The following is a 25,134-nucleotide window of genomic DNA, read 5'->3' as shown; positions in this document are numbered from 1 at the left end:
CAGCGCAAGAGGCCACTCCCGAAGCCACAAGATAGACGGCTGCGGATGCTCGCCTAGAAGTAAGCTCCGCTTTACCCTCTCCCAGAAAAGCCTGCGCATAACGAAACCCCACGGTCAGCTTGTAAGGCTCTTCGGCCCTATTGGCGCCCTTGCTTGTTGTTTTATTCCTGATTTATGGCCCTCCATTCCTATAAGTGTCTCTCCCCAAAGAAAACCTGCCAATTCCCCGGTTGATCTTCAACGAGAACATAGAAAGCTGCCTTAAGCCGAGTCAACTGGTCCATTTAGCTCAGTACTGTCACTGACTGACAGCTGGAGAAGGAGGCAGGAGAAGCCTGGGACTGAACCTGGGAACTTCTGAATGTCAAACGGGTCCTCTGCCGCTGAGCTACAGAGCTGAGGGATCGGCTGAATGCCATACCAGGATAAATACATAACTGTGAGGAAGTGAAATACAACAATAGTCCTCCATGAGCGCACGATTGCTCTTTGGACAATCTTTGTTTGTTATCAGATTGCGGTTAATTATCCTTATCAGGTGCTCACACAACCCCTGAGAGTGAATCCCAAGGTTGTCCTCAACAAAAAAAGATGCTGTTTTGTAATATTAATAGTAATAATAATGATAATATCATTTATCTCTGTGTGTTTGCATCTCATTTCAGATGAACAAAAAAAAAAAAAAAAGGAACGGAAGGGAAGGGAAGGGAAGGGAAGGGAAGGGAAGGGAAGAAGACTAGAATTTCCTGGGGGTTGACGGCTTTGTTTGCTATTCCCCTGTTGATGTGATATTTAGCACTCGCCCTCGAAAGTAAATTTCATTACAACCAACTTCTAAGTCCATTCATTGATCGTCGGGGTGCTTGGATCAGAAGTTCAGGAGGCCATGAAGAGCGATGAGTTAGGAGTAAGTCCAGGTTTAGCGAGGCTTACTTCCTACTGAAGGCGAGACTAAACTTTGACATTCTGACCAATCTCGACCCCCAACTCACATCCTCCAGAGTGAGTTACGTTAATTTCAATGAACCCGCCCAGATCAGCAGATCTCAAGGCGAAGCTCAGCTGCACTTCCTAAAGTGTGCAGTTTACTAAGAAGTAAGCGCCAGGGATTTCCGTGGACCCTGTTTCCAAGGGAAATGCGCTTAGGATCGAGTTGCTAGTCTGTATATGCATGACAATCTCTCGCCGCTAATGGAAAGTAGACTCGGTTAGGAAACTGAAATCGGTGGATTTCTCCCTTGACTGGTTTCGAGGTTAACCACATACTACTCGTGCGCTACTAACTAAGCAAGCCCGGTCTCTTTGGCGACCTGGAACGAGTCGGCTTTCGATAAACGAAAGGCTGTTCCTTTGACTCTTTACACAATGGGTCACCACATCGCTTTAAAAAATGCAGCCCAGCAGGTTGCTGGCACAGCGGGAAGGGTTTCACCCACTGCACGCAGAATTCTGCTCTCCCTGCCCACTTTTCCAGCTCAAATCCTGGTCTAGACATTGATGGAGGTACCGGGAGGTGGCGTGGCCACGACTTCCAGAGGAAATCTGTGGCGAATCTGCAGTCGCTTCTACCTAGTCCCCAAAGTTCTCTGGCTGTGGTTTGTGACTCAGGAGGGAGGAAATATCTCCGGGAATTCCATTTGTAATAAATCTGAGATTCTTTATATCGCGTCCCGCGGTGGATATTCTCGGAAGGTGTTTTATATATATATATATATAATGTGCGTAAAGCAAAGCGAAGTTTCTCACCGGCCTATTTTGATTACGAAACGAAACTGGTTCCAAATGCTGCTTCTGCCTGGATTGTTCGAGTTGATGGTTCATTGTATTTACATGTTATTGATTTTAATCCGCGAAGCGCCTAGAGGACGTGGCTAATGCCTAAGATAAACATGAAGTCAGATAAATAGATGGAGATGAAGGATCTGTGAAAGAATCTCTCTCTCTCCAAAGCGAATGTGGGTCTCAGTCCTGCCACAGGCAAGCGGCAGTTATGCCTCCCCCTCCCCCAGTTTGGTTCACACACTAGTCGATAGCGGAAGCGTCCCCCCCCCATAAGTGGAATCTAGTGTAATTCTAATCGCAATTCATGTCTGTATGCACCTTGCTCCAAATATCTGACCAACCATATTCTGTCTTTCTAGATACGTTGTGTGGAACAGTTTGAGGCGGACTTGCGTCGGGCCCCAGACCTTACGGACTCCACTGGGAAGCCTCCGAGCCTTCCTTAATTCGGTTTCCTCTCCCCTGTGCTTCCTATCCACGCCGCGTTTGCTTTGTACACCCGCTACATCTCACTGCGTGGGGGTGGGGGGGATGTGCATAATGTTGCCATCTTCCTATTCAAGAAATAGTAGTCGATTCCTTAATTGTATGATTCGAGGGGTCGATTGCGTTTGCGCGTGACACCAAAGGACATTTCGGAAGCCAGGAGCCTCCTTTGTTGTCCGAAGAGTCGGGCAGGTCCTCCTCCCAACCGCCTTGGAGGAGCAGGAATCCCGAGAAGCCGATGTTACAGGTGTAGGAATGGATTTAGGCACTAGGCGAGTATCTATTATTTAGCTATATCCATTCCTACAACAGGCATCTTCGTAGCCCACATCTGACTCCCCAACCCTTCTCAAGTTCAGGGTGAATCCAGACGACCATATATCATCACCAAGTAAAACGGTCGTCTGGATCCACCCCAAATCTTCGCTTATGTTGCTTGTGCTGCTGTGGACTTCTAGACCTGCCTGCCATCCATGACCTCTTTACTCCGAAGTAGTCGTATTCGAGTTATTGGACCAAGCCAGAAAACGCTGCCTTTGGAGCGTTGTAGCTCACGAGTGGCGGTTCCAAGAAGCCATTCCCTTGAGTGCAAAACTGCAGTCTTATGCACACTTTCCGGACGACAAGATCCGTGGGGCTTAACGCTCAGTAGATATAAGATTGCAGTGTAATGTCTGCAAGCCTAGAGGAGAAGTCAGAGGTAAGCGGAGTCCCTTCAAATGCGATCTACATATGAGCATAGTAACCTGGGACGGAGCTGCAGTGCCAGAGAGAGGAAATCGTAATATCTCTATATATCCACAATGTTTCCCTATATCCACCACTATTCTCTCTTCTCCATCAGGCCTAACGCCGGTGAGCACACACACCCCACCCAAATTATTGAGCGTCGTTGTCTTTCATGCTTAAGGCCCCGAAGAGTTATGACCTTCCTCTGCCAGCTCCCATCATCCCTAAACATTGGCAGTGCTGACCCAGGGGTTGATGGGAAGAGGAGACCACATCTGGAGAGCACCGCGTTGGTTACCCTTGACGTAGAGCTGCGTGAGATAAACTAATGGTTTGGCCAAGGCAGCGTGTGAACTGATGGCGACGAGGAAGGAAACTGCATCTGACTGCCCTGTGAAAGCGGTGTTGCATCTGCGACCGAACCCTTCAGAGGGGAAGGGCCCTGCCTCAGGTCATAGGTTCGACCCCCAGCATCTCCGGGTTAGCAGAGACCCTGGCCAGCCGCTGCCAGACAGTGCAGACAACAGTGGGCTAGATTGATTGACTAAATACATACACCTCCTGGTTGTGTAAACAAAACAAAACCTCTGTAAGAAGGCAGGTCCTTGTGTCCTTGACACCAGGTAAGGAGCACACCTGTGTGAACCGGCCCCAGGTCACTCGTAGGGTTGGTTTCCCATAACTTGAATGAGGTAGGAATACAAATCTGGACATCCTTTCTTTCCCAACTTCAAGGAGAGGCGCCCACGAGCACCCTTGCCAGTCAAACAGAGGCCACACCACTGGTTGGCAGCTTGGTGCCATTCAGCACCAATAAGGAAACAGAGACGCATCGGCATTACGTCCTGGTTCATTTTCGCTAGTATTATTATTTATTGAATTTTTAAGTTTCACTACGCACAACAGCCACAAACAAAACTACCCGCCTCCCCCAAAATAGGGAAGGCGGAAAAAACCCAGTAAAGTCCTACTCCACTTGCGAAATAAGGACATGATCCAACCAACATTAAACACTTTTTTGAAGCGTCCTGGAGAGATTTAGAAGTAAGTCCCACTGACAGGTCAACAGGGCGGTATCCCAAATAAGCATGGCCGCTTTGAGCACTTGCTGAAATCCCCCTGTTAAAATGGCCAGGACTTTAAATCAGTCAGTTGTTGCTGGGCAATGCCTTAAGTATCCTATTTTCTTTTGCAAAGCTATTAGACGTCGTGCTTATTTTGGCGGGACATAGCCGCCTATTAACCTGGACACCGTCGAACCGGAGTCATTGGAGTTCAGATATACTGTATATCCGGCCAGCTGCAATTCCCCCTACGTTCACAAGATCCAGGGGCTCTCGACGGTTTTCGGTGCCGGCTCCAAATCATGTTGGAAGCCCAAGCCACAGAGGGGTCACTTCGATTTTCCACGTCTGTATTTAGAAAACGTCTGCAGACTCTTGGTAAACTCTCTTAATTGCGCAGTTGACTAAAGGTCGTTTCAAATAAGCAACATTAAAGATAGATATACAGTCAAGTATTTTATAGATATGGACGTGATATTTGGCACGTCTAGTCTAAACGAAGCACCTGCTCCGATTACTCCGAAGTAAGGCCGAATGAATTCCTTTGGGATTTCTTCCAAGGGCGGATGATTCTGTCATTGCCTGCAACGGGAGAGGGGCTTGGTTGGCCTCAACTTCGGAATTCTCCCGGCAAACTCAGGAAGCTGTCTTCTACTGAGTCAGATCATTGGTCCATGGAATTCAGTATCATCTGTACTGACTGGCAGTGCTTGGAGATGTTTTTCTACTGAGCTACGGGACTTTGGACGCATTTAATTATGGGGGCCTACTCAGTTTTGCTTTTTTGCAAGACTCGACCATGCAAACTTCTAGCGCCTACTGAGCAGTCAACCCCCACTGAGAGAAATGGAACTTTCTCCCGGACAAGTGAGCCCAGGACTGCAGTTTTGCAATTCCTAAGCCCGTCTGCTCCGAGGCAAGTTGTTCTGAGGACTGCAGCTCCACACTGTCTTCACCCGAGTAACGATTTCCAGTGGGTTAGCTGTGTCAGTTTGTTGCTGCTGCTGCTGCAGCGAATGAGCAAAGAGTCACGTAGCATCCTAAGCATTAACCCATTTCCGAGGGCACGAGCAGTCCACTTAATCAGATGCCGCTTTTGCTTCTAGGATAGGCACGCATAAAATTGCACTGGCAGTCACTCAAGCGGCCTATTGCTAAGGAATACAGAAAATGGATTGCTTGCAAGTGAACTTTAATACATTCGGTACATGAGATCTGTATTAAGTTGATCACTCTTCCAGCAGCACGTATTGAGGTCCTATAATTCTAATTTACAGAAAGAATAAAGGCCTAAATCATTATGTGTGAGCCCAGTATTTTCGAGAGCCACATATACGCCTTGCATTGTGTTTCTTTCAGAATCAGAGACTCAGCAAAGGGCTCTCGTTGCTATTGTGATTGAGGCTGTTGTTAAAATCTCCTTTATTGGGATGACAATTCTCATGCAGTGTAATCCTAGCCAGGAGTCTTCAGAAGAGCAAATCCCGCCGAGCTGAATGACGTTGACGCCCAGGCAAATGCGGTATAAGGACGGCAGCAGCCTACAAATATCGTCTCAGATACGGAATCAAGGGGCTGGCCGGATATACAGTAACTTTTGCTGTGTCTGATAATGAGTGGGAATGAGGAAGGGCTGCTTACTGGCTTCAGGGTTACTGTAGATGCTTTATTTCCTTTATTCCTATACCCTTTGGACCTCAGGTGGGAACCTGGAAAAGGCTTTAGTTCAGTGGTTCTCAAACTTTTCTCTCTGGGCCACACTTTCAGAATAAAAATTTGCTGGCGCCACACCGAATTTTTAATTGATAAAAAATACCTTGGGAAGGGGGGAGAAACACCTTCTAGCAGTGCTTGATTTTGTATCTCTATCCATATTCTGCAGTTTTCTTTTTTTAAAATCTTCCCTCCACATTTGCCAGCCCCTCCTGCCACACCCTTTGAGCACCGATGCCTTAGCTCCATAAAGGCGAGAGCGTTGGACAGGGACCGTCGCCGCCTTGTCCGGCTTTGCTGCCCTGCGCAGGCTGCGGTCCTGGATCAAATGCCTGCGAGTAACCATGCTCCCAGCCACTGTGAAGATACCACTGCGAGGCAGCCTTGGGTCCAGGGTGCTCCCAGAATAGGGGACAGAGAGAGAGAGAGAGAGAGAGAGAGAGAGAGAGAGAGAGAGAGAGAGAGAGAGAGAGAATCGTTTCCACTTCGGGCGGAGTTGGCCCCTAAAGTAGGGCAGATGCACCTTTTTTCGTGGCTGCACAGGGAGGGGGCGGGAGGACGGCTTGGATTTCTCCAGCCGTCCAGCGTGGAGACTAATTTGCTTGCACTGGCGCAGGATCCAGCGCTCCTTCCCAGGTACCCGCCCCTCCTCATCTCGGGCATCTCTCTCTCCCCTCCCCTCCGCGCTCCAGCCCGCGTCAGCCCTATAATAGGCTGTTGTCTGCAGCGGCGCTGGGGCGGAGAAAGGAGAAGGGGCTCCTCGGAGGAGGCCGCGCCTTCGAGCAAGCGGACGCGGCGCGCTCGGCTGCCTGGCCTCACTCCGCAGGGAGGTCCTCGGCGGCGACTGCGGGCAGACGCGCGGGCGGCCCTCGGGGGAGACCGGCCGCGCCCCGCCTTGCTTCCTTCCGAGGGGGATTCGAAGAAGGGGCTTGGCGCCCCGAGGCCGCCAGGATGGTCTCTGCCTCCGCCAGGCCTGCGCGCGTCCGGGAAGGAGAGGCGTCCGGGGAGAGGTCGCGCTGAGGTTGCGCCGCGGAGCCGGGCCGAGGAGGGACCAGGCTCCCGGGGGCCGCGCAGAGCGATGCAGCACCCGCTGGAGCTGGGCGCCGCCGCGCACTATTTTCCCGCCGATCCCTTCGTCGACCACCGATCGCACCGCTACCGGAGTTTTATGATCGAGGAGATCCTGACGGACCACCCGGACGCCAAGGGCTCTGCCCCGGCAGGAGAGCTGCTCAAGTTCGGCGTGAAAGCGCTGCTCTCGGCGCGGCCCTACCACAGCCCCCTAGGTAGGTCTGTGGGCAGGTGGGTGAACCGAATCCCGACGCTCCCCGGATCGAGCTGTTTGTGGGGCGTCGGGTGGGGGGGGAGCGGGAGAGTTCGGCTGCCCCCTGGAGAGGGAAGGTGGGGACTGAAACGGAAATAAATAGACGTGGACCTTCTTTTGTCCGCGCGCAAAGAGCTGCTTGGAGGCTCCTTTTCCCCTTTCCCTGCTCAAGGTCAACTCTCCCCGCCTGGAAGCTCCACCGATCTGCTTCTCCTTCCATCTTTGGCCGAGGGGGCGGCGGGTGCCTTGGGAGGTGGCGCGCGAGGGACAGTGAAACTCTGCTCTCGAGGGAGTTTCAGCACTCCGACCCCCCCCCCCCAGTATGGAGAAGTCGAGGCAAGTCCCACCTCTTTCAAAGGGGGCAGATCTCCGCCGAACGTGGCTAAGGCTTCACGGATCAGGGCCTCGGGTAAATCGTCGGCCTCGATCCCCAAAGACACGCGCGCCTTTCGTTCCGTGAAAATCTAGGGGACCCGCTCCCCAAAGGGCTGGCACGCCAGAGCTTGTAGGTCAAGAGATGGGCAGGCCTGTGGCACAGCAAAGTCTTACGTTAGTGGGGATTTCTCCCGAGTAAGACTGCAGAGAGACATAACGGCTGCCGTCCTAGATACACTAACTAGGGAGTAATCTCCCGTAAGCTTCGTAGTTAAATAACTTTTCGTTTTACTTAAATAACTTTCCCCCAGAAATGGAAAGGCAAGTTTGTTGTCTTTGAGAGGGTTAGCGTGTCCCACCACCCATACCCGTAAATAACACAATTCGGAGGATTCCTATTCCGAGCCATGTAGGTTTGAATAAGTAAGTTTTGAGTTTTGGCGTGCGCGTGTGTGCTGGGTCCAAGCAAGGCGAAAGGAAACAACCCGATCCACAACCCATTTGATTCGATGCCTTTAGGCAAGCAGTTGTTTCCACTGGCATGGCATCAAAGGAAAGGGAATGGATTTAAGGCTGCAGTCTTGTGTTCCCTGAGCTTTTGGGGCTGTGGGGTGCAGGGGGGAGGACACGCGTTTTGCTTTATGAAGGCCCGTTGAGTTCGGTGACACTTACTTCTGAGTAAACTGGGACGGGATCGGGCCTCTCTTTGACACCCCCGCCCCCCACCCTTGTGTCCAGATGAATCTACCGCTGGATGAGATAGCAGAGAAGGCGTTATGGCTGGGTCTTGCAATAAAAAGATCCCTGTGGAATGGCATGGAGGGAAAGAGTCGAGGCTTGCACCGCAAGAGCCGCGGCCTGGACGCGAGGGGCGAAGGGGAAAGGCATTGGCCTCTGGCTGCTCCGAACTAACTCCCTAGTGGTCTAGGACCTCTTCCTCCCGGGTAACCGGCGGAGGGAGCCAGTTTGGGCGCGGAGTGGGTGCTTCGCTCCGCTTCACGCCCGATCGGACCAACCCCAAGCTTTCGAGGAAGGACGGCTCAGTCGTCAAACTCCAGAGCACCAAAGACTGGGAAGGATTCCTCCAAAAATGGAGTCCTCGAGTGGCAGCGCACTGCTCCCTAAGAGAGTGATCCTGAGCCCCCTACAAAGCAAGTGGGGAATTAAACGGACCTTCTTGCGAGCGAGAGCAGTTTCAGGCCCACCCCACCCCCCGCTCTCCTCAGCAGCATTAGATCAACCGCCCATGTTTCTACGAGTGGTACTGCTTTGCTTTGTTTTGTTTTTAAAGTAACCGTATCCAAATGCGTAAAATGTTTCCTTTCGGTGCCATTCCGTCTTGTAGAGCGGGCCTTTGGACCTTGCAATCTTGCTCTCGCCTTCCGGTATCTCTTTGCTGTGCCCCCAAACTTGAAATGGCGCCTCCATGACAAACGTGTGTGTGATATTTCTCTGTAGGAGAAGATCCCTTTTCATCCGAGGACGGGTTTTCTTGCCCCTGGTTCTCCACCCGGGCCTCCTAGAACCAAACTTGCTCTCCTTTTGCAATCTGCTTGGAAACCAGGTGGGGCAAGACGCGTAAACCTCACAGTTTATTGGCGGGGCTCTGTGTGTGTGAGAGAGGGAGAGAGCGCGCGCGAAGGAGCGGCGGGGTTGTGGGTCTCTGAGGCCTGCACAGACCAGGTTCTCAAGCCGGAAGGATTCCGAGAGAGTCTTTCCCTTCCCTCTTCAGTGCAAAACGATTCCCTTTTCGGACTCCAGCGCTGAACAAATTTGCATCCCTCCCCGAGCGCTGAGCTGACGCGGGACCAAGCCCATCGATTTCAAAGGCCTTTCATGGGACTGCGTTTGGCCGAGCCTCTTTGAGACTCCTTTGGGCAGTGATAAAGCGGGATATCAAATCCAAGCTCTTCTTCTTCTTTTGCTTTTAAAAAAAAAATCCTGAATTGACGTGGAATAGCAGATCGGTGGGAAAATGTATAATATATCTTGTCTGTATCTCCCATGACTTCAGGGAAGGGGAAGGGATAGGCCACAAAATGTTGGCGAGGATCCGAGGGCGCACAAAAAGCAGATTAACAGCGCAACCCTCTGCACATTTACCGAGTACATCAGCCCAGCGGGGCTTACATGCAAAGGATCATTGCCTTATAAATCCAGCTATTTTTTCTTAGCTGGGTATTGGTTCGCACGAGGCCTACGATTAAGACAAGCATAACACGATCGCCAACGGGTCTTCAAAACAGAGTCAGGAGATAGCAAGGGAATTGCCAAAAAGAAAAGTTTACATAAGTGTCCTGCGCGCTGAATTCACACGCCCTCCCATTTTCTATTTGAAGATGTCTGTCTTCAAACACTGGCCTCAGAAATCATCATTTAGGTCTCATTTTATGTCAGGAGTGGAATTCGGATCCGATACAGCCCCCCCCCCCCCGGCCATCAGAGGGCCATCTGCGGTTGGGGTTTTTTTTGCCTAGGCGTAGCTCTTTCTGCGACTCTGTAGGAGCAAATTGTCCCACCATTAGAGAAAGCAGCCCAGGATGGGCTTTCTAAAACAAAACCAAAAGACCCCTCCCTGTCGGACATCCTGGCCCGGTAAACGGTGCGCATTTGAGCCCGCGTCGGCTGTTTATTTTTGGGGCCTCTTCCTCGGGGACTAGAATCCTTGTAAACGCTGCGCGCAAACGCCTAACAAGCCAATGGCAGCAGCCGGCGCGTTTCGATCTGCTTGTCCTCCCTGCGGGGTGACCTGATTGTCTTCAAGGCCCTTCTTCGACCTACTGAACTACCAACAAAGGCGGCGGAATGGGTTCAGTTTGCCAAGCAGGAAGCCGCTGCGCCTCGATTTAAGCCGAAGTAGGGTGGGTCCGAGAGTCCCTTTTGGAGAGAAACGTCGTGGATGTTCCAAAAGAGAGACGCGAGGATTCTATCGCTTCCGCGCCAGCACTCGGAGCGCGCGCTGCGGGTTCGCCCTTTAGAGTGAAGAGCCACACTCTTGACACCTTTCAGGATCGCAGGCTGAAGAAAATAGGAGCGCGGAGAGGGGCCGGTGGGTCCAGGAGAGCTGCTCACATGGCACTCATTGGGGAGCCCCTTTCTACTCTGCCAGGGAAAGAAATCTGAAATTATAAGCGATTTGCGTCTTAGTCTATTTTTAACTGGTTCCCTCTTCCCCCCCGCCCCCCGTAGCCGGTATGCATTGGCTCTCGAGCGCTGCCAGCACCTTTCCCCTCCCCGCACCAAGGTATGCGGAGTGCGGATGAATTTGTAACTCTCAAGCGGATGCAAATGTACCGCCGCCTTTAGAGTTTGCTCAGCAAGATGAAAAAGTACCCCAAAAATGACCTCCTGCCTGGATGGAGCGAATGAAAATTCCTCCACTGTTTTGCTAGGAAATCATTGAAGGCGGCAGGTCTCCTCCGCATGCTTGATAGGGAAGGTAGTTTCATTGAACTCAATGGGGGCTGCTTCTGAGTAAACGTGCATAGGAAGGTGCTGTACAGATATAGATGGATGCGGTGAGTGGAACACTGAATGCCATTACTTTTCATGGGTGAAGATTTAAGCATATGTTGAATTCTCTCCAACTCAGTGCTTAATTATGTTTGGATCCTGTCCCTGGGTTGGGTGTGCTTTTTTGGGGGGGGTGTAAGCTATGATGTTCTTGCTTTAAACAATGGTTGTCTCAAATCTAGCAAAAGTTGTTTACATCTTTTCATTATTCTATTTTCACTTTTTCATTATGGAGGAAAATGCTGGCATTGTCTTAGAAGCTTGATTGACACGCCCTTTAATGTATTTGCATGCAAATTAATGTGTATGTTATGTACAGCTCAGTCCTACACATGTCTACTCAGACGTAAGTTCCATTGACTTCAGTAGCATTTACTCCTAGATAAGTGTGTTTTGAGAATCTAGCTTTAATCTAAATATCGGGTTACATTTCCATTGCCTTGAGAATCGGCCTATGAAAGTGGAATAAATTTAGATTCCATTTAAAATCACATTCATAAGCTGCTAGACAAAAGACTTTCCAAAATCAGAGCAGTAGGCTATATATCAATCTCTATTTATTACCTGTTCTATGGGAAATATTGAGTTACTGCTTCACTAACAATAGATTTCCACAAACATGGAAATAGTTTTTGAGCAACAGTATATACAGGCTACATGTAGTGTCTTGAATTCTTTTAAGAAAAGGTTTTCACCCGTTTGCTAGACGCATTGCTTGAAAGTAAATTTCGTTAAAATCGAAGGGACTTGTTTTGTCTAATATTGTGCTTCCAATGTTATTATTTATTTATTTATTGAAACTATTCCTGATGCTTATATGATTCGAAAATACTGTAAATATTTTAGCAGCAGCAATTTTTCCTTTCTTTCCAAACGATAGAATATGTTCTGCTGCTCCTCGGGGAAAACTAAATATAAAATATGATCACTGGGAGCAGAATGCTAGATTCACAAGCTGCTGAATAAAACGGCAACATTTTCAAATAAGTCAATTTTTGCCACTGTCTTAAAGCTTTACAGTGGTAGTGCCATCCTAAAAACATGCAAACAAGCGCAACTTGCGAGTAAGTCCCATAATCGAAGTATTACCAAATAGGACGTTAACTAATTTCGACTGACGTCATCGACGTCTATTTACAGCACAGGAAGCGCCTAATTCACCCTCGTCACAATCAATGGAAGTTTCGATTTAATTTGTTTACGATTGAAATGGCAACACCACTGAACTCACCAGGGCGCTAGTTTCCTTGGAAATGGCTTTCGGATAAATACAGCAGCTGAGGATCGAAAGTTAAACCAGTTTAGTTATGGGAAATTGGCAGGATGGCTGATGGGACTTACAGGAAAGGAATCCTTCCCTGTCGATCTCTCCCGCTATCACCCCCACCCCCACTTTCGATACCCAATCGCTTTGGATCTAGACGCACTTTAAGAGGCGCTCTCATTACTCGGCTCTCCTTCCCAGCGCCCTCCAGTAAACCTCCGAGTGGCTGGATTGGGCTGCGAGAGTATCGCTAGCCAGTGCGCGAGAAATCGTGCAACCTGCCCCTATTCACCTTTAAGCCAAAATCAGACACGCTTAGACTTAATCCTAAATCAGCCTCGAAGGAAAAGATCGCGCTGCACGATTTCCCGCGCAGGGAGCGACGCTCCTGCAGCCTAATCCCAACCTTGTTTACTCGGAAGTAATGCAGTTTAGTTAAATGCGTCTTAACTGCCAAGTAAATACGTTCATTATTATAAACCCCAGCTGCTCCTATTTCCACCCACTGCCTCCTCCTGGCTGGCACTCGGACACCTCCTAGCTAAGAGACTCCCCGTTTCACATCCAGCTTCGTCTTGCCAGATTGAGTTGAAGGGAGAGCAGGAGGAGGAGGAGCGCAACCGTAGACCTCAAGGTTCTGAGTACAGGTCCCGCTCCTCCCCGAGGCTTCCTCGGTGATCTGGAGGCAGTGACTCTAATATTCTACCTCACCTGGGTGGGAAGATGAAATGCGGGACCTATCTGCCACGCAAGTCACCCAGAGCTCCCTTGAGAAAAGTTGCCATGCAAATAAAGGAAATACATATATAGATCAAGCGATTCGAGATCTCAGCGGGTTCTTAGCTTCTTTACCACCTTAGAGGCCTGGAGAGACCTTACCTCTGTTTTAGGACTCTATTAATAATCTGCCAGCCACATGATGGGAGTTGTAACCTAGCGAGGTCTTAGAAGGACACTGTCTGCCCCAGCACAATCCCTGCAGTAAAGAACTTTGTGGAGAGCAGATTTATAGTGATCCAAGTGGTATGCGCGAATACCAGTTTCTGGGCGTCCCAAGCGGAGCGAGTGCTGCTGCTGTACTCACGTCCTGCTCGTGGGCTTGCTGGTTAAGGAGACTCTGGGTACAGGATGCTAGCTGCACTATCTGGGGCTTGGGCCTGATCCGGCAGGGCTCTTCCTGTGACAATACCTCTGTGCGCCATCGCGTCACGGGAAGCTATAATTCATCTGCTCCCCTTTAAAGCGCCACAAGGCTTCTTTTGTCTGTGGGGAAGGAAAAATCCCCTGAAGAGTGGCCGGAGAGTACCGAGCCTATGAATCTGCCAGGCGCAACAGCAAGCTTTCTTCCCCGGGATCTTTGTCCTGACGCTTTCCTGCTTCCAGACGCTGCCATCTCAGAAGTGGGGGGCGGGCAAGGGTGCTAGAGCTGGGCTGGTCGTCGAGGATTCTCTCCCCCCACCCCGCTGTTGACTCTCAATCTCTCTCTCTTTGTTTTCAGCGGTGCTGAAGGCTGAGCAGGCGGCGGTTTTCAAGTTCCCGCTGGCGCCTCTAGGCTGCTCAGGCCTGAGCTCGGCGCTGCTAGCGGCGGGCTCCGGGCTCCAGGGCGGCTCAGGTCCTCCTCACCTGCCCCTCGAGCTGCACCTCCGCGGGAAGTTGGAGCCGGGGACTCCGGAGGCGGGAGGCAAAGCCAAGAAAGGCCGTCGGAGCCGCACCGTCTTCACCGAGCTGCAGCTGATGGGCCTGGAGAAGCGCTTCGAGAAGCAGAAATACCTCTCCACACCCGACAGGTGGGTCCTCGCCCAGGGAGAGGGAGGAACCGGGAACAGTGGGAGTTAGAGGCAGCCCCCCCCCCACGGGGCGTACAGCCGGACAGTACACGGTGGTGGGGATCGTTGTGGGGTGGGTGAGGGGAATCCTATCGGCTTGCCTTCTTGCCAAAAGAGAGAGGGAGAGCGCACGTCGAGAAAGCCAGCCCGGGAACTCTTACAGGTGTCAGGATCAGTTCCCCCAGTCCCCACCAGAGCTCAAAGTCCGCAAAGGTAATGGGGCAGGCCCTCCGCGAACGACCCCACCTGGGCAAGCCTCCGACCCCCCGCTGAACCCTTCTTCCCCAAAATGGGGATGGGGATCGAAACCCGGAATGAGTCCATTCTTCCTTTGGCCGCCGTTTCTCCAGTAGGACAACACCTAGGGTCGTTTCCCACATCACTGCAAGATTTAATTGTGTGCGCAGGAGGATACTGAGGCCCCCAGCTTGCAAATATGGCTCATTTTGGGTTTGCTTATTGGTGATCCACCAGACATTCCAGTGTGGAATACTAGATACGCAAATATGATCTTTCTTTCTGAAAAGGACAACATAACTATTCATTCATGAAGCTCCCTGGACGGACTTGATAAATTGCTTATTTATTTCTTTTCTTTAGCGAGCAAACCTCTCAGGGTCGTCATATTTGCTCACTTTATATACGAAACTGCTGCGCTCCCAGAACTAGAGGTCGTGACCCTATTAAAGAGGGTGGGTGGTGGGCGTAGAGGGAAAGGGATGGTGAGTGGATAGCGGCGCAGTTTGCGCAAGGGAAGGCGGATCTGGAGATAGAGATCTCGAGCCACGTGCGCCCTCTCTTCTCTTCCCTGTAGGATAGATTTGGCGGAATCCCTGGGCCTGAGTCAACTACAGGTGAAAACTTGGTACCAAAATAGGCGAATGAAATGGAAGAAAATAGTAAGTGTGCTTTCTGGAAGTTCAACCATTTAAATCGGTGTCCCCCCTCCCCTTTCACCCCATGTACTTAGATAGGCAACCGCTGAAAAACACACTGTTCCAGCCAAATGGCTTTTCTTGACCTCCTAGCAAAGGGAGAAAGAAGGCGCCAGGAATATAATGGCAGAGGTTTGTTTTCTCTCCTCCTGCCTGTCTCCAAGTACCGGTGTGACCTGGACGCATCCACCCCAACCGTAAAGGAAAGAAAATGCTAGTCAATTGCAACCCTTTCCTCTGTAGGAAAAGTAATACGCCCCCCAACCCACAGATTTCCTAAGGCTGCAGACAGAAAGGGTTCCTTCCAGGGGTGGAGAACCTCGGTCCACCAGACGTTTTAGACCACAACTCCTATCAGTTCGAGGCAGCATGGCTAATGGTCAGGAATGATGCGAGTTGTAATCCAACTACAAATGGCGGACTGCAGTATACAGCGGGCCCATCTCATTGGACTGTGGCAAGGTCAAAGATTGTACCTTTGCCATTGCTCCAACCCGACTCAAAGCTTCAGGGCTTCCCCGGGCAAAACGTACTCTTGGCAGGGAAGAGCCAGTCGACCCCACTTCCTCGGTCCCAAGATGTATAAGGACTCAGGATTCAAAGCTGATCCTCCTCACTGAGCCACCCCTCCCATTGCTGGCACTGACACTGGTGATCTGTAGGATTGATAGATCCATGGATTACTCGTGGATTTCAATGTGGAGTTCTAACGGGATGGTAATCGGTGCAGCTATGCCCACACCGATGCCTTCGACCTGCTGTTATCCCAGAACAAGAGACCTTGACTGGGATATTCAAGGGACGGAGAGGCTGCCCTGTTCTTCACGTGGAACTTGAACGAGATGATGTCAGATTGAACCTGGGCTGTTTAAAGCCAGTCTCTCCTACGCTGATCCTGACCGCAACTTTAAAGTCCAGATAGGTAGTTGATCGATCTTATTTACACCCCGATTCTCACAACAGGAATGTGGGAAACAAACTCATTGAAATAAGTGGGGCCTGACACACATTCACGGTGATTTATTATTACTGTAGTCTTATTCCATCGGTGTGCACGGAGCATTACAAAGGAACATTAGATAACTTGGAGAGACACCCAGAGGAAAGGAAAGGTGGAGAGGCAAGTGTAAAGGATTATTATTATTATTATTAATAATCATTAATTGTGTTTGTATACTGCCCTTCCTACTGAAAGAGCGCAGGGCAATGCGCAGCGTTTTAGAAAAACCTCACCATTAAATCGAATCAGTCAATTAATTAAATATAAATCCCACTTTTTCCTCCCAAAGGAACCCAAAGTAGTCATAACACCCGGACATTGCAGAAATTAAACCATAGTATGGAAAAATAGCAACAAAGTAACACGGCTAATATGCGCAAACACAGTTAGTACCGGCAGTGCACCTCCGGCATCCAGTCATATTATGCTCCTAGGAGGCATTCTCGTTAGTTCCAATGAGTCTCGCTTCGAAGGAAAACAAAGCCTGGCAACACATTGTAATTGCATTTGCGCGCAGTAGTTAAGAATAAAGCGGCAGCCTTGTACACCTTCCAGGGCTCATAGGACTCCAACTCCCATCAGCCCCCGTCAGCATGGCCAATGGCCAGGAATGATGGGAATTGTAGTCCAGCGACCTCTGGGAGGCCACAGGTCCACTATTCCGGAAATTCTACTGGGAAGAAATCCTGTTGATCCTGTACAGGATTGCAGTGCGGTTGGCTTTTACGGAGTGAGGGTCTCTTGTCGTGGCCTCCAGCATCCGTCAGACATCATCTGGCAAAAACCGGCAGGCGTTTTTGCAGCGTCCTTTAGGCGGAAATCCTGTGCCTGTTCACCCGAGGCTTATTTTAGAGCAGGCATACCTAGGAATGTAATGCGGAGGGCCACAGGTTAGGCAACCCTGATCTAAACTCCTGGAGAAGCTCCAATTGTAAGCAGAAGTACTCTTATAAAACAAACCAGCACGGATCTTTCCTGGTTAGGAACTGGTGCTCTGAGTGAGTGCACAGATCCAGCAGCCAAGGCGATCCTCTCTGTTAGCCTCGCTCCCCTGCAGCAGGAGAGTAACCCTTACTTGCTGCCTGAAGATGGCCACCGGTTTCGGACAAGACTGGTGCTTCTTTTACAGCTGCGCAAGGTAGAAACCGAACAGGTGAGGCTATCTTCCGCGTGGAGAACAACTTGCTGGAGAAAGGCTCGCCCGTTGGATTTCTGCCTGCCAGGATTCTGTCAAAAGCGCAGGATTTCTGCAGGAAAAAACCAAACCCAAACAGTCCTAGTTGGCCCACTGGATCGCGCAAGCCAGGTGGAGGGTCAGGGTCGGTGTTAAAATCCTGGGGAACCGATGCTTTTTAGAAACCGGGAGCTTTTTTTACTTTGAATTTCCTTTTTTTAAAAATAAATTAAAAGGATGGGTTCCTTATAAGCCTGTAATTCCCCCCCCCCCCCGCGCGCCAGCTGATTAAATTCTCTGGGCCTTCTTGCTTTCTTCTCCCGATTTCCCCCTTTTTTCTTTTTTGCAGGTTCTGCAAGGCGGAGGCCTCGAATCTCCCACAAAGCCCAAAGGCCGCCCGAAGAAAAACTCCATTCCTACCAGCGAGCAGCTGACCGAGCAAGAGCGAGCGAAGGAAGCAGAGAAACAAGCGGAAAGCCTGGGCTCCCCCTGCCAAGTCAGCCAAGAGGAATAACGGCGCGCCGCAGGCTGAGGCCTCTCGGCGGGAGTGCCTTGCAACACAGAGACTTACGGTACTGCAAAGGCGGCCGCGGCCCAAGCGCCTTGCTTCTCCATTGAGTGGCCTAAGAGGCTGGATCCGCGACGCCTTCGAAACCCTCCCTCTCGCATCCGCGCGCGCCCTGTTGGAACCTCCAGCCATTACGGCTTGAACTGCAGGCTTGTGCGCCTTGCCAATCGACTGGTCCTCGCTGAGGCGCTCGCTTGCGCGTACGTGGTTTCTTTAAAAACCAAGTGGATTGCCTGATGCGTAAAGAGGAGTAGGCGCACAAAACAGACGAGGGGCGCGCTACTGACTTTGTTTTTCAGAAGCTGCAAAGTGGAAGAAGATGGGTGGCAAAATGGTTAGTGGACTATTATTCTCAGTTGAATCCGTTGTATTTACTGCGCGTTTGAGCTGCCCCCGCCTCCGTCCCTGCTGTGCACTCGTAAGGAAAACGTCGCCTTCGCGCTGGGTGGGCGTTGGGTGAGAAGGATTTGGGCAGAAGGGGGCTCTTTTTCTTCTTTCGCTGTCTCAGACACGGGGTGGGGTGGGGTTGGGGGTCCCGCAAATGATTCGACAGACAGACGCCTTTTACGATCGGTTTTCATTAACATGAAGATATTGATTTTATTTCAATAAAGTATTTTATGGACGACTGGCCTGAGCAATGTCATGCGTTCATTTCCTCAGAACCGTCGAGGCCAGGAATGGGAAACCTAGGCGCCTCCCCGCCCCCCCATAGGAGTCAATGGGGCTTCGCCCCCATAAAATATTTGAGGGGTCCTCCCCCAAGTTGATGGGGATTGCAATTCAAGTGGTGTGCGTGACCACATAAGGTGGTTGATTATGCGGGGCGGGGCTTACCTGGGCCCCCAAATATTTAATTCAAGTTAGCCCATGGGCGTGGCCAGAATTTTTGGTTGGGGGGGCAGAACCTCAGAATTGGATTGATTGATTGATTGATTGGGCGCAGCTGCCCCTGCCCCCCTTGGCTACACCCATGCCCCTGCTGCCCCCCCAAGATGTTGCGCAACTTAAATTTCGTAGCTGCCCCAGAAGCGTCGGAATTGGATTCCATCAACAATGGGGCTAGCCCAATATGAGGATTCCGGAGAGTCAATAGACAACTCACCTTTCCCCGAGAGTAATCCTCTCCCTGTTCAATGGGGCTAACTCCCAGGGACCTGTGCAAAAGCAGATTTCCTGGGAGCAAAGCTCAGGCCACTAATTCGAGGCAATCAGCTGCAGGAAAGACAGACAATGTTCGTAGATCAGTTTTCGCGAAAATACAAACCTCCCATTGTTAATAACGTTAATTGCCACTCTCTGTGCTTTCTGCATTTCCTTTGGCTTAGATCTCAGGATTTACGATCAGGACCCCACACTTCATGCATCTGGTGAAGCGGACCGGAGTCCAGGAAAGTTTACGCCGCAATAAATGCGTTAGTCCTTAAGGTGCCACATGGTTCTTCGTTACTCTCTTGCGGCAAGACAGACTAATGGGGCTGCCCTCTTCCAATGAGTTATTGCTCCTGTTTTCCCTTCCTCGTCAGCGCAGCTTCCCAGCTAGAAAGGCTCGTTGCGTAGTTTTTGACCTTCTGTGGTATCAAGCGAAGCGTAAGCTTGACTAAATATAGAGAGCCAAGATCCCTTATAAAGCGAAGCGTTTTCTTGGTCTTTTCCTTCGAGGCAACAGTATGCAAACCTTTTTAAGGCACACAGATATCGCTATCCGCTTGCCGCCGGCTTCTGTGATACCCTGAAGCTGGCATACTTTGACACTAAGAAACGAGAGAGCCCAGTCAAAGCTATCATTTACTGGCTGACACTTTGGGCTATGGTCTTAAGTAGGCATGTCTGAAGGCATGTCTGAAGCATGCTCTGTGAACTTCTGTCCACAGAAATCTGTGGACCAAATCTTGCAGAACTTCTCAAGTGAGCGCAAATCAAGCACCCGCTGGACACTCGCGGGTTGAACTCTGCGCTACTGCCATGTGATGAACTTTGGCTAAAATTTGATCTTGCACTGCTAGTCATTATTTAAAGGTGCTTAATGCTCTCTGTGTTATTCCTGCATTGCAGGGGGTTGGACTAAATGATCCTTGGGGTCCCTTCCGACTCTACGATTCTATGATTTTATGTTACCTTGTCCTAGGTTTGACTGGGGCTACGTGGAGCTTATTGCCCCAGGAAATGTGATGCGTCTAGGATGTTCCAGTAACACCCCGGGCCAGCGTGACAACTGCTGTCCCTGCTTAAAGAATACTCCGCTCTGGCTTGCACACACTTTAAGCTCTGTAGGACTGTCACCTCAGAGCTTTGGAAGCTGACGTAGGTTTCGAGTTGCCCGCCAGCTATGTGGGGCTGCGGGCTGCTCTGGCTGTCGAATCCAGCGGAGGATGGAGGCCGGGTGCGCAATCCGAGCCGCGTTTTCCAACAGCAGCCAGCTGCCTTGCGACTGGAGGCTGGCTGTGAGGGCGTGTATGGAGCAGCCTGCTTTCCCCGCCGCTTCTTCCCACCTGCTGGAAGCCGAGCTCTGTGCAGAGGGGCTCTGATCCAGTTCTGAAGGACATCGGGACTTCTCGCAGCTAAAGGCGGGCGGCGAGCGGGGAAAACAGAGGCTGCGATCCTTACACAAACCTCTTTCCTGAGAGTAGATAGGTAGCCGTGTTGGTCTGCCATAGTCAAAATAAAAAAAATTCCTTCCAGTAGCACCTTAAAGACCAACTAAGTTAGTTATTGGTATGAGCTTTCGTGTGCATGCACACTTCTTCAGATACACACGGTGCTACTGGAAGGAATTTTTTTTACTCTTTCCTGAGAGTGAGCCCAGTTTTCCGTGTACAGGATCGGGCTGCTCAGAGCTGTACTACTTTTAGTGCCTGTTTTTAATGCTTTAATTCTACTTGTAAACAATACAGTGGTACCTCGGGTTAAGTACTTAATTCGTTCCGGAGGTCCGTTCTTAACCTGAAACTGTTCTTAACCTGAAGCACCACTTTAGCTAATGGGGCCTCCTGCTGCCGCCGCGCCGCCGGAACACGATTTCTGTTCTCATCCTGAAGCAAAGTTCTTAACCTGAAGCACTATTTCTGGGTTAGCGGAGTCTGTAACCTGAAGCGTCTGTAACCGGAGGTACCACTGTGTTTCCTTGGAGTGCAACGCAGCTACATTGCCTCCTCCCCTCATGCTATCCTTAGGACCACCCTGCGAGGTAGGTTAGCCCGAAAAATGGCCCAGTGAGTTTTATGGTTGAGGCGGGATTTGAATCTGGATCTTTCCTATCTCTGACCTAACCACTCCGCTGCTTCTCCCTAACAGCCTGAACCCAAAGCTCAGATGCCAGCCCCCGCCATCTCAATAGGGCGCTGCCAACCGAGTGCATGTGGGATTCAGCCTGGCCTGCAGTTAAATCTTGTCAGCCAAATGAAACTGGGTGGCGGTGGCCACCCTGCACATACGTGTTTATTCGGAAGCCGGTCGGTGTTTGGCGAGGCTCATTCCCAAGGAAGCGTGCCTCGTAGGATTGAGACTGGTCGGCGCTGGGCTGCCCGGCCCTGTCATTGGGCAGAGGCAGGGAGCGGCCTTAGGTGAACTGCAGAAAAATGCTGGAGGCGGAACGGTGTGCCTCGCAGCCTGCCTGCCCCGCTTCTCCTCGAGCTGGCCTCCTGCCCCACAGGAAGATTTCGGTGCCAGTGTGGGGTGGGCGCGGATGGGGGAAGGCGGCATTGCCCTTCGCCTCAGCATTCATGGTAAGTGTGTCGGAATAGACTTGTTCATAGGAGCCTAGCCTTCAGGCACACCCGGAAGAAGAAGTACTTCAGGCACAAGAGCGACTTAAAGCCAGGACTTTTGATCAGAGTGGTCGATGGAGCTATAAGTAATTAAGACCCGCCCCGCCTTACTACTGCTGCAGCCCCACCCGCCATCAATGCTCTGTTCATCTCCTGACTTCAGCCTTGACTCCTGAAGTCCCTGGTTATAAATTAAAAGTGTCTAGGACTGTGGCAGTCGCTCCTGGCCCTCCTATTCGTGTCTATTCGGGAGTTCCCATTGGGATCACTCACAGCCTGACCATGCCTTTCCCTCTGCAATTTTATTATTCGGCCCAGTATACCTTGGCCCAGTATACCTGAAGGAGCGTCTCCACCCCATCGTTCTGCCCGGACGCTGAGGTCCAGCACCGAGGGCCTTCTGGCGGTTCCCTCATTGCGAGAAGCAAAGCTACAGGGAACCGGGCAGAGGGCCTTCTCGGTAGTGGCGCCCGCCCTGTGGAACGCCCTCCCACGAGATGTCAAAGCGATAAACAACTACAGTACCTGACATTCAGAAGACATCTTAAGGCAGCCCTGTTCAGGGAAGTTTTTAATGTGTGATATTTTAGTGTATTTTTTGGTTTCTATGGAAGCCGCCCAGAGTGGCTGGGGAAACCCAGCCAGATGGGCGGGGTACAAATAATAAATTATTATTATTATTATTATTATTATTATTATTATTATTATTATTCGTGTATTTAGTATATTTATATCCCGCCTTTCTCCCACGTTGGGATTCAAGGCGGCTTACAACATTTAAAAACATCGCTGTAAAAAATCTCAATCTCACAGAATGAGAAAAACAAACTAGTTAAGAACAATAAGAACACCGGAAGACATTTAAAACCAGCTGCCAAAATAGTTTGCCCCGACAGCAATTAGTTCCGCAGAGTTTAATGGGACTTACTACTAGGTAAGTGTGCAGAGGTCAGATTAGTGCTCCTCTTTTAGGTGACTTTTACATAGGCGAGGCTTCCCGGGCTGGATGGGAAACCGCAATTCCGTGACTCTACAGCCCGATTCCCCCGGCATACTGTATTTTTCTCGGAAGTCCCATTTAGTTCAGCGGAAAGGGCGCTTTGGAAGATTAAGCTCTTCCAGAGAAATATATAAAATCAGCACATCTGGATTTTAATTAAAACTAGTGCCCCAATCCAGCGCATATTTTGGGGGAAACTAAATGCTGCCAGCAACTGATTACAGCAGAAGGATTCCGCCGCTTTAAAATGTGATGGAATCCGAGCTGAATGCGAGAACTTTCTTTGGTTTGAATGGGGCCACCGGCCTTGATTCGTGGCCCTTGAAAGGAGAAGGCGGAAAATCAGGGCCGGCTCCTGTCATGTCAGACAGCATCGTCTTCTGAGGAGAGGGGGTGATGGCTTTCAAAAAAGATGCCAACCTTTATCTGAACAGGTGAAAGCAGGGGTGGAGCTCAAGTTGGATCTCGCGGATTTCGTAAAGAATAAAAATAAAAATCGAACAGCGGCAGTAATATAACAGCTTTCTTGGAACCAACTGAAAGTTAGGGAGCAGTGTTTTCGAGTTTCACAGATCTCTTCGTCAAAACTGGACATTGAACCACCACCCAAAAACCAAAAGAAGCTGATGGTGGAGAAGAAGACAAAGGTGAAGAGCCCGGTGAGGCCTTGCCTGTAATATGTTAGGTCCTATAATGTGATCCGGGAAGTGTCTTTTGGGTTCATGAAGTTAGTTTGTGCCCAGCGCAAAAAGGGGTCCAAGTTGCACAATAGTCCCTCCGTTCTATGCGATCGATCTGTCTTTTTAGCATTGCGCAGCGAGGCACCGAGCAGAGTTTAACAGAAACGTGGTAGCAAATCTGGCGATCGATTTCAGACGAGGCAACAGGGATAGAGTCAGCAGAAGTCCAAGGGAGTGCTAGTCATAACTAGCGCAGCGGGGGCTATCTTTTTCTTTTAAGATATAAAGAGAGAGACGGATCAGCTGATCTGCGCAGATCAAGTAAGAAGAGAGATTGTTATCTCCCACATTCCGCTTCTCCGAGGGGCCATCCGACGGAGGGGAAGGGGGCGATGTGCGCCTCGCCACTATGCTCGCTTAAAAACAAAAATATTGTAGCCGCCACCGCCCAAATCGGTGGACTTTGTTGGGGCGGGGAGTCTGGTGGGCTGAATCAGGGGTTGGCCACAGCTGACCCGCTGTTTGGAGATTTTGTTTTCTTCTTAGGTAAAGACCTCACGTTAGATGGTAGAAAGTAAGTCTTCCAGTTTTGGGGTCCCCATGTGGGTGGCTCTGTTCTCCAAAGGAATGGAGACAAAAGTGCAGTGTTGGTCCTTGGACGGGTGTGTGTAAAACCCGAAGAAGAGTAACATAAGCAATAATACCTTGCTTATGATCCAAAGTGTAGTTACTTGCAGTTCACAAGTGCTAGTTTGACAGAACTCTTCCTCATTTTTGTCCAGCCTAAGGAAGAATTCTGTGAAACGGGAAACTTTTGAAATTAAGCCAGGCCTTGGCAAAGCACGGAGATGCCGTGGACGCTTATTTTGTTGTGAACGGACCAACAGATTGCTTCTGCTTTTGGGTCTTGAGACAGGACTGCTAAAAAAACTATGGGGGGGGGAAGAGAAGGAATCTCCCCGGAGTTCTGTGGAGTGTCCAGGCCTTTAATTGTGAGGGTGTCCACTCAAGGTTCGTACTTAGCGCGGATTAGGGAGCCCTAACACTTTAACCTGCCTATCACACTCAGAAGGACGCTGTGTTTGGGAGGAGGGGGAACCTAACTAGCCTTCGGTTTGGGAACGACACGTCTTCCCTGTTGAAAAAGGAATAAAAATAACGTGACCTGTTGTGCGCGGGCACGCAGTCTTTCCCTGAGGGATAGGACATCAGGCGGAGAGGCTGGGCGAGTGGGCAGTGGCGGGTCGTTCCACAGCATTTTCTCCCGGCCATTCCATTCAAAACAACCCCTTATGTGCTCACGACTTATTCCTGCGCTGCAAAGACTGCCACTCATCGATTCCACTATATCTCGGCCGTTTGCTCATTTCCAAATCCATTTCAACGATCTAGTGGCTCTTTTTCACCTGGAGCAGAAAAAAGTGTTTCAAGTCGCAGTCCTAGATAGAAGGAGCGGATTTCAGGGAAGTCAAGGAGGGCTTCTTTAGGACTGCGCTGGGGGTGTCTTGGGAGAGAGGCGCCCCACAGTCATGGAGTTGGCGCGAGCTCCTCTAAGCATTTCCTCGATTGTTCAAACCACTTTGGGGGAAAAGCGCCAGTGAGCCGCACATTTTTTCAAGGCTATTTCAACGAACTCTTCCATGAACTCAGTGGAATATTTGCACCAGCTGTTGACAGATTCGGGCTGCAGGTCTATTAGGTATATTTTGGCACCCGGACCGAAACCCGTTTACTGGAAGTCTGGTTGGCTTCCACTGAAATTCACTGCGGCTGCGCGTTGGTAGGCAGCAATTTTTTTTAACTGTCTCAAATCACCTTCCACACCAGGGTCGTGGCTGAAGTATAAAGCTAAATCCCTACTCTGCCTGGAAGTTCTTTTTTAATGGTGAAATTCTTTCCCAACCCATGAACTTCCCTTTTCACACGTGCCATCC

The 25,134-nt window shown here is 50.4% G+C and overlaps 1 protein-coding gene across 1 annotated transcript; it reads left to right on the top strand.

Annotated features, from left to right (window-relative positions):
- The first annotated feature begins 6,566 nt into the window (after nucleotides 1-6,566).
- BARX1 (BARX homeobox 1) lies at nucleotides 6,567-18,273 on the top strand. The gene is made up of 4 exons (XM_081181060.1): nucleotides 6,567-7,060; nucleotides 13,749-14,037; nucleotides 14,891-14,975; nucleotides 17,535-18,273. The coding sequence occupies exons 1-4, from the start codon at nucleotides 6,853-6,855 to the stop codon at nucleotides 17,697-17,699; spliced, it is 747 nt and encodes a 248-aa protein (XP_081037186.1). The 5' UTR covers nucleotides 6,567-6,852; the 3' UTR covers nucleotides 17,700-18,273.
- The last annotated feature ends 6,861 nt before the right edge of the window (nucleotides 18,274-25,134 follow it).

This window comes from Podarcis bocagei (assembly GCF_964188305.1).
Source record: "Podarcis bocagei genome assembly, chromosome: 2".
NCBI lineage: Eukaryota > Metazoa > Chordata > Lepidosauria > Squamata > Lacertidae > Podarcis > Podarcis bocagei.
The sequence above is the reverse complement of the archived record's forward strand: the minus strand, read 5'-3'. Positions and strand labels throughout refer to the sequence as shown.